The sequence below is a fragment of the Phascolarctos cinereus genome, unplaced genomic scaffold (genome assembly GCF_003287225.1).
Source record: "Phascolarctos cinereus isolate Bilbo 61053 unplaced genomic scaffold, phaCin_HiC Scaffold_726;HRSCAF=1367, whole genome shotgun sequence".
Taxonomy (NCBI): Eukaryota; Metazoa; Chordata; class Mammalia; order Diprotodontia; family Phascolarctidae; genus Phascolarctos; species Phascolarctos cinereus.
The window spans coordinates 231927752-231937907 of NW_027556098.1; the positions used below are offsets into that span (position 1 = coordinate 231927752).

The 10156-nt window shown below is 33.0% G+C and overlaps 1 protein-coding gene across 26 annotated transcripts in view; it reads left to right on the forward strand.

Moving 5' to 3' along the window:
• BAZ2B (bromodomain adjacent to zinc finger domain 2B) overlaps positions 1-9324 on the forward strand; it is a 347907-nt gene extending 338583 nt beyond the window's left edge. For all 26 annotated transcript variants that reach the window (XM_078147001.1, XM_021004900.2, XM_078147010.1 and 23 more), the window contains 3 exons: positions 3208-3473; positions 3693-3836; positions 7874-9324. In XM_078147001.1, coding sequence (XP_078003127.1) covers positions 3208-3473; positions 3693-3836; positions 7874-8027 — 564 coding nt within the window. In that variant the 3' untranslated portion in view covers positions 8028-9324. The remainder of the gene's footprint in view (positions 1-3207; positions 3474-3692; positions 3837-7873) is intronic.
• Positions 9325-10156: the final 832 nt, after the last annotated feature.

Genomic DNA, 10156 nt, shown 5'->3' on the forward strand with positions numbered 1-10156 from the left:
AGCAATACAAAATAATGATGGTAAGTAATGTGTGTCCATTATACAAGGTTTGGGAATTACTTTTCTTGTTTTCCCTACTTGTTTTCCTCTCTCCTCTGTTTTCCTAGAATATGGAATTTCTTAAATTTTTTAACTATATTTTTAAAAACTATTATTCAACTATTAAAACTATTATTAAAATGAAGTCAAGAAAACCTAGGCTTGACTCCTGACTCTGCCACTCACTGGCTGCATGATCTTGGGCAACTTACCTCCCTGCTCTGGGCAGTTTCCTCATTTGTGGAATGAGGAAGCTGGAAGAGATTCCCTCTGAGGTCCATTCCAGCTGGAAATCTATGATCGATAGGAAGATTAAAATTTTAAAGCATTTCTCCTCCCCATCAAAATATCAAGCATTCCTTCTCAATGTTTTTAATTGAGGGGCCTGGAGAATGGCTCATGAAAGTCAAAATGAAAGAAACAAATGAATAAATTTCATCTGTAATTTTAAAGTCGTTATTTAAATCTGTAACATGAGGAGTGTAGGCTTATAATATTTTAATCACTATGACTATTTTAAAGTCGTTATTTAAATCTGTAACATGAGGAGTGTAGGCTTATAATATTTTAATCACTATGACTATAATTAAATTTTGCTTTACACCTGTTGATTAAAAGCCAAAATAATATGAAATGTCAGTTTTTCACAAGTGAAATGTCATTCATAAAATACTTACTTCCATATTACACTACAAGTAGAGGTACTAAAGTAAACAACAGTCTCTCTATGATGGAGGTGTCAAACTCACTGCCAAACCCTGTGAAACCCAAATTATAATGTAACTGGGAAATGTTTAACAAAATAAATAAAAAATACAACACAACACAGATAATGTTCATTTGTGGTTTCCTAAGGCAACATGCTGCCCAAAGGGTTCTGTTTCTGTGAGTCTGATATCACTGCTTTATGACATGAGAGATGGTAAAATGAAAAGTCTACTTTGTTAAAAATGCTGTGAATTCTCAGAATATCTGATACTTTTCAAATGTAAATACGTTCCAAAATCACATGTAAATGATTTTTTGGTTTGTTCACACTACATTATTCCGTGAATAGGAGTTACGTAACTTGCTGCCTAAAAGGTCATATAGTTTTGTGAAGATCAGTATAGTCATTTTGCTTGTGTTTAAATAAACATAGAGCACATTATAATTTTGATAAGATGGTAAATATGGATTTGCAGTTGAGAAAAAAATTATAATTTTTTTTGTATTTCCCCCCTTTCCTTTTACCACCACAACACTGGTTGTGATATAGTACACAAAACTCATAAAAAAAAAACTTTTGGACTGCTTTAAGTGAGTATACTGCATTATAAGATCTTTTATGTTGATTTGCAAATCAAAATACATACACATGACTACCTACATATACCTACCTGTAATCATAAATAACAGATGCTCACTTACACATCCAAAATGGAAACTGAAGACAATTGTGGGACCACACCTTAATTCTCAGTTTACAAGAAACAGAAGCAAAAAGTCCACTAAATTGTGTTCATTTCGCCATAATTTTTGGAATCTTGTTTAAAAAATGTGAAGGAATGCAATTTTTTGTTTACTCTGTGCATGTACATTATGGGGAAAATTAAATTGCTTTTTAAATATTGTATATATAACTAATTTTCAATGTCTACAATACTCTGTGGCCCAATGAAAAGTTGGAGCCTTTCTGTGCCTTATAATGGAAAAAAGAGCCCTTTAGCTCTGAGATAGCTATTTGAAATAATTAGAAATTTGATTTCAGTCTCGGTCCCCTGTTGTCATGAGAAGCTGAGAACTCAATGTACCACCTTTTAAAAACTGCTGTGTTCTCAGAAAGTGAGACTATAGCTACCTGTCACTCTTTTGTATTTTCTAGTTAAAATTTATTGGCTTGAGAGGTCAATTCCTGACAGTTCAGAAATTTCCTCAAATTAAATTTTGACTTTGAAATATTCTTGAAATGAGCTGAATCAACACTATAATCTATTCGACTATTTCCTAATCATTATAAGACTTATATACCTCAGTATTTAAGAAAATAAGGGAGTTTAACAGATTTGAAATTAAGGGAACCAGTTTTTTCAAGTACTCAATGTATTAGATTTTGGAACAGAATTATTAAACTAAGAAACCTTAGAAATGATCTAGTCCATCCCTCTTATTTTATAGATGAAAAAACTGATGCCCAGAAATGTTAATTGATTTGCCCAAAATCATACAACTAGTGTGAGAACTATAAGCCATATTTGTAAGTTCCTAGTTGTGTTCTTTCCTATTCAACCACATTGTCCCTCTTTTTTTTTTAAACAGTCTTTGAACCCTCTCCTATTCTGCATCCCTCTGAGCATATTAAATTTTCTTAGTAAACTATGTATGTGTATATAAACATATCATATATGTGCATACATAGATAGTTCAAACATATATGTACATAGAAGGTTGTTATCATTTTAGTCCCTATAAAAATCAAAAACTTTCCCTATCTAGATCTTATACATTTTCTTTTTGGAAACATTTTTTCCCATATTTAACATAGTATGATTGTCATCTCCCTTTGGGATTTTAATAATCTTTGAACTCTGTGTAAAATTCCATGCTTTGTTCACACTGATTTTCTTAATTAAATTGTATTCTAAATGAGAGTCTTTTTATAATCTTTGAAAATTCATTCACTTAGTGCTTTAAAGAAATATTCCTGACTTATTCTACAGTAAAAATGATTGATGTACAGTGGGGTTACTGTACTAGAGCTCTAAGAATTCTGAAGATGAATTTGATGGGTGGAAGAGCTTTCTTGCTGTATTAGCTTTTAGTGTTGTCATTAGAGTTGGCATGAGTGCAGAATTCTCTTTGAAAATGGGAAGACTTAGATTTGATTTACATTGTGAAAAAATTCAGTAAGAAATGGTTTCAAGACCTCTCCAAAATTCTTTTTTACTCTTATTATTTCTACTAGAAATTTAGTGACTATGTGATTCCTAGATTTTTTTTATCACTTTGAAACAATCTTTTTTTAAATCACTTGCTTTTGATCTGTGCAATTCTTTCTTTCCAAGAACAGCTAAAAAATAAGGACTTTTTTGTGTTGTTTCATTATTTGTTTTATCATAGAGAAAATATCTTTATATATCTATCAGACTTCCACATTGTTTATACCTTATTTACATTTTTCTGTTACAGGCAAGTGGTCAAACTCTAAAAATAAAAAAACTTAATATCAAAGGAAAAAAGAGTAATGAACAAAAGAAAGGGAGGAAATTATCTCTAACAGGTGATACTGAAGATGAAGATTCAGCAGCCACAAGTAGTTCACAAAAAAAAGGAAATAAAGACCCCAAGAAAAGAAAAATGGAGGAAAATGTCTCTGTAAACTTGTTAAAACAAGAAAGCTTTACTTCTATTAAGAAACCTAAAAGAGATGATTCCAAGGACCTGGCTTTATGCAGGTAAATTTTCTATTCTTCTTTACTTTAAAAAATTTTCAGTATCCTCTTAAATGTATTAGGAACTTTTCAAAGTTTTTCAATAAATGCTATTTTTAATTCATATTAGTAGAAAAATTATTTTTAAAAATATTTCTCTTCTTTTAACCACATATTCTATTAAAATGTACTGTATCAACAAATGCTTAACTATGAATTTGTTTCAAACATTATTTTATTTAGCATGATCCTGACTGAAATGGAAACTCATGAGGATGCATGGCCTTTTCTACTTCCTGTAAACTTGAAACTTGTCCCTGGTTATAAGAAGGTTATTAAGAAACCAATGGATTTTTCTACCATTAGAGAAAAACTAAGTAGTGGACAGTAAGTAAACATATTATATTGTAAATCTTATATGACTTTTACTTAAAATTGGCTTTATCATGGTTCTAGGTTATCACAAAATTCCAAAGGTAGCATATTATTAGACGTTTTAAATAAGGAATGACTAAAAGTAGGGGTCTTGATTATTCCTTCATTTCTTTGGGAGTATCAGCAATTCACTCTTCCATTTGTCTAAGGGAAGAAACAATCCTTTTTTTCCTTTTTAGTGTGTTCTACACAGTAAACTGACTAAAGGGATAATAGCTTTCCAGTAACTGGATAGTGTACTTTGCTGTACCACATCAGAGTTCCTCCTGGGGAATATAAGGACATATATATACATACATACATACACACACATACGTATATGTGTATGTATGTATATATGTATGTATGTATGTGTGTGTATATATGTGTGTGTATGTATATATATGTATGTGTGTGTATGAGTGGGTGTATTACACATATATATAATACACACACACACACATATATATACATATATATATAATACACACACATATATACATATATATAATACACACACACACACACACACACATATATTTTCTATGAGTGCATTTTGCCTCCCATGGACAGCGTGTACTTTTGGAGCTATGCAGATGGGGTTATTTACCGGCAGAACAAACCCATATAGAGCCATTCTACCTATGAATTCATAAGTCACTTCCTTCCTTCCTCCTCCAAACCAGTTAATGGCTTTCCTTTGGGATCTTAATCTACAATGCCCTTCCATAACCAGAAAAAGAACAACTAGTAAATTTACCACCTATATTTGGAAGATTCTGAGCTACCAGACAAACTCCAAATAAATACATCAATTGGTTTATTCTGAGCATTTTTTTCCCTAAGAAGATAGCATAGGACTGAATCAATTTAGAAGAGTTGATTGGAACTTTGTTTAAGGTTTATTTGTATTATTATCTGTAAGGTATATCTGTATTATTACCATACTAGTCAAACAAATTTACTAGCAGAATCTTAAGCTATTTCAATGTTATGACCAATATTGCAAATATTATACTGATAAAATTTTTAAAATTAAAAAATAATTAATGGCATTTGACAGATATTTAGAGCCCCTGCTCAGTTTCACAATTTGGATGCACACAAAATCTTCATGCCATATGAAAATCTATTTTTGAATACAGCTGCATCTGAAAACTGCCAAATTAACCAACCCTAAGATGACTGTGAGAGTTGAGAATTTGTGAAGTTACCTGACCCAGATGGGGCTTTAGTAGAATTTGGAAGGAGAGAAGACCCATGACTAGGCAGAAATGAATGGGGCTTCAAAGATGTTTTTAAAGGCTGAAAAGAAGTTAAAAGCAGCAAATAGAGTGGAAGTTATGTTTAGGGAACTGATGGGGAACTGGGGAAGGCAGTTTGTAGAGACTTTTATAGTCCATTTTGTAAAGCTTCACCTTGATGTGGGAAATAATTGAGAGTACCTAAAGGGTTCTGAACCACGCAGTAATATGGCTGAGAAAGGGGAATGCTCTTTATGAAATGTTGGATGGAGAGGAGATGGGTTTGAGGCCAGAAAGGGGGCAGCCACCAAAGTCCAGGATTGGGGTAACTAAGATTAAGACAAAGCTTATAGAATATTGTTGATGTCATTGTTTGTCCTTTGTTCTCAAAGAGGACCATGATATCAGGAAGGCGATGTCTTGACTTGCCAGTGAACTGGATTTAAGTGAGGCAGGGCTGTGCAAAGTCACCTGTTTCACTGTCTCCTCAGGCGCTATCTGGGTCCATAGCGAGACATAGGTCAGGATGACTGGAGATGACTCCTGATACAGTAGGAGACATTGGCCCTTTTGAGTTTAGGTTTTCCTGGGTCTTAGTCGTCAAAGAAATACTACAAAAAAAAAAAGAAAAAGGAGGAGGAGGAATGGATAGACTATCTCTGCCACTAGAAATATTTCAAACAGAGGCTGGATTTTTTGTTAGGGTGTTATGAGAGTTTCTATACTGCTTCAGGTATGAAGTGGATCTCAGATGTCCCTTCCAGCAGCGAGATTTTTTGATTTAGAATCATTCAAAGTCAATGACTCAACTCAGACTCCAGATAAGTAATGACTCTGGTTTTGAGGTTAGATTCCTCATAAGAAATTAAAAATCTCTCAAAATACTAGAGAAGCAGTAGAAATTTCTGCTGTTTTGATTTTCAGTGTTATCAAAGCATTATTCTCAAAGCTTGAAAGTCTCACTCCTGATATATTCATTTTTTAAAATACTCTTTATCCCAAGTCAGAAGTAATTTAGCATTTGCATTTCTAAAAGCCCCTTTTGAAATATATTGGCACTTCATTTGGCTTTAATACCCACTTACCTACTATTTATCAATTGGAGATGTTTCCTTCCTACTGTGCTTGCTCACAGAGTATAAGCTTTTCCTAGTGGGAAACACTGAAAAACCTGAGAGGCCTAAAATGCCTTTTTCCATTTAGAGGAAGGCTATTTCTCATGACTTATTATCGCTTGAAAATGAGTTTTACATGGTTTCTTTTATTTGTATTGGTCTGCCTGGAGCTAACTGGAAGAATAAGAAATAAAAGAGTATGTTTCTGGGACAGAAGAATGAACTTGGAAAATAGAAGTATACAAAGGGAGAAATACTGAGAAGATAGTAGAAATCTCAGATCTTAGGTAGCTATGAGCTACCTAAGGCACAGTGGATATGTGTATGCATAAATTTTAGTAGATGCCTATAGTTAAGTGCCTGAGGATTGAAACAAAGTGTGTCTTGATTAAGGGCACTATTGTTTCTCTCCTTTGTGTAAAAAAAAAGTGTGCTGTTAATCTACATGCAAAGGCTATATTAGTCTTATTATTATTTGAAATAAGCATTGTTTATTCCAGTTACCACGCTAGAAATTGTAGGAGCGCAAACCTGGGAACTGGAAGGAAACTTAAAATGAAGCCCCGGGAGATAAAGTGGTTTCCTCAAGATTATACTGGTAGTGTCAGAAGTAGCATTTGAACTCAGGTCTCCTGACTCCAGAAAGTCCTTTTTTCACTATACCACATTGCCTTTATTCAGATTACATAGGATGATGCAAGTCCTAAAGGATATTTGTGATGCTTAGCCAAAAAACAAACAAACAAAAAAACCCCCACAAGATGGCCTAGATACTTGAAAAAAGTATACATCAGAAATATGGGATCATCTGAAAATATGGTTTGCAGAGATCTTTATAACTCTCCCCATTTAAATCCATTTATGCCACATAACAAAAAATAAATAACTTTTTCTAGAATTCCATTTTCATATTTTATATTTAGAAATTCTAGTTTTGAATTTTATGTAGCCACCTTAAGTCTAGTATTTCTACTCAGTTTTGTCATGAATGAATGAAAAAAGGAAGGAAAAAAATGTAAGCATTGTTAAAATGCTCTGGTACAGTATGCTAAAGCCCTAGAAATCCACCCATACAAAAAGCTCCCTGGAGCCATGGAACTTATAGAAGGAAAGACAATACACATTGGGCAGCTAAGTGGTGCATGGGATTGAAAGCCAGGCCTGGAGTAAGAAAGACCTGAGTTCAAATTTAGCCTCAGATACTTACTAGCTGTGTGAACCTGGGTAAGTCACTTAACCCAATTTGCCTCAATTTCTTATTTATAAAAATGAGCTGGAGAAGGAAAATGACAAACCACTCCAGTATCTCTGCCAAAAAAAACAAATGGGATCATGACTGCAATGACTCAACAATATACATTGAGAAAGGGAACGTGGGTCTAGGAATTTACTGGCATAATAAGTTGATCTATAGGGAAGATGACCAACTCACCCTTTCCCAAAGCGATGATAATAATAAGTTGATTACTATACCCAGAACAGGAGGTAGAAAGAGGGAACAGAAGAATCAAAAGCATCACAGAATAGATGGCAAGGTGGCCTGGCTGGACTAGGGGTATTTAGATCCTCTTATTCGACAATCAAAATGACTTTGTTTCAATGGGGCAAAAAAAAGGTAACAAAAGTTTTCCTTTTTTTTTTTTTCTTCCAGGTACTCTAACCTTGAAACCTTTGCTCTAGATGTCAGGCTTGTTTTTGACAACTGTGAAACCTTTAATGAAGATGATTCTGACATAGGCAGAGCTGGCCACAACATGAGGAAGTATTTTGAAAAAAAATGGACAGATATTTTCAAAGTGAGCTGAAGTTATCAGAACTACTCTTCCCCCTTTAAACAGGACAGATGAGACCAGCAATGTGAACTGTATTTAAGTAAAAGTGCAAGGCGCATACATAAGACTTTTTTTTTTCCTTAAGTATCAGAAAAGTGATACTACTTCTAAAGGCTTCACTCCTACAGCAACCATGGCCCTTGGTTATTGGTTTGTATGTTTTATCAACTAATTTAGGTAGAACAGGGAAGCACACCCAAAGAATTTTTAAAGAGAGGGGTGTTATAGTGCAATAGCAATGAAAATATATCAAAACGCACTGAATATTCAACCACCAGAGCTCTACTTGGGAAATGGTTCTCCTTTCCCACTCAATAAATATCTATTTTTCATTTTTTTACTTTGTAGTTTATTTTTTAGTGAATGTATTTAATTTTATGAATTATTTATGATTAAACTGCATCCAGAATCTTCGTTTTCTGTGAAAAGGAAGAATTAGAAAATTGCTTTAAATCTTGAAAATACAACAAGGAATGTTTTAAAATATAAAACAAAGCCAAGTAAAACTGTTTACACTGATGTGCTATAAAAGCACTAAAAATTAAACTTTACTGTAGAGTAACAAGTACATTTATATATATGTTGCTGCATCACTTGTGTAGTTAAATTGTATTTCAAGACAGTGAAGAAAAATTGACATGTATATACTGTTCATTATTGTTTATATTAAGTATTGTTTTAAATATGTATGATGTGTACATATTGTTTGCAGACATTATTGTTTATGCCTTAGAAGGATTGTAGCATTTTATTTTAGTCTTAAGGTAATTATAGCTATATAGCTTGTACAGTAATTATCCTCTACCAACACTGTGGAGTCTCCTTAATCTTGGTAGTGCCTGCCTTTGAAACAGGGTGTAGGGGATATTAGTTTTCCATTTTTTCTATTTTGTTATATAATTTCAAGCCAGCAGGGCCTCAAATTCAAGTATATAATCATTTGTATCCATGTGGAATAAAATTGTGACAATTTCCTACGCACACAGTATTTTTTCATAGAAACATTTCCCTCCCATTTGCCTTGCCACAGAAATAAATTTAAAAAAAAAAGACATTTGTAACCACTGTGTTTTATCTACTGTGTGTTGTGGTGGCCTGTTGGAGGCAGATAGATCAGAATTTTTTTTGTACCTATGTAAGAGTACTTGAAGTTTTATTTAAAATGAAATGTTGTGGAAAGGTAGCAATCTTTTTCCCCCCCTTTTTTTTAGGAGTGTTATTTTTCACTAGTATGTGTGGCACGGATACAATAAAAGACTTTTGCAAACTAGTTTAAGGTTTTTTTTTTAGTAACCCTAAAGTTAGAATTTTTTAAAATCCTGATTTCTAAATGCTTTTATTGACATCTACATAGAGAACCAGGAAAAAAAATGTTAGAGGTATAATATATCAAAATGATTAGATTCTTAATTTAGTTCATAGGATTCAACAAAAGGTCATAGGGGAGTTCCCATTATTTGCAGCTAAATACAGGGCAGGGAAAACAAAAAAAATTCAAAAACTAAATTGTTCTTAACTTAGAATTGAGAGCCACAAAATATACACAAAGTATCCTCCAAAATTCCTTAAATGGGTAGCTAACACTTGTATGACTATCATCAGCATGCTTATTATAATTGTAAATGTCAGGTTTCAGTTAACAACCATTGAACTAACACTTTAAAGGTTTCATTCAAAAAATACAAAATGGAGTTGAGAACTCAAATATGTTTCTGTGTGTGAAAAATTGTCAGTTGCTCCATATAGGTTATTTGTGCTTTGTGCCTTTCTTTTTATTGCTTATTTTCCACGCCAGGGTTCTTGACTTTTTGTGTGTCATGAGCCCTTTTGGCAATTACGTGAAGTCTATGGACCTTTTTCCAGAATCATGTTTTTAAATGCATAAAATAAAATACAGAAGATTATAAAGGAAACCGATGATTTGAAAGTTATCAAAATATTTTTTAAAAGTTCAGAGATCTCAAGTTAAGAGCCCTTGACCTACGCATTTAAATTAATCTATATTACATTAGATGGAATAGAAAGGGACTACATATGAGTATATTCCAGTACCTGCCCAAAGAACTCATTGATAAGGGGAAAATATCAGAATGAAAAAAACA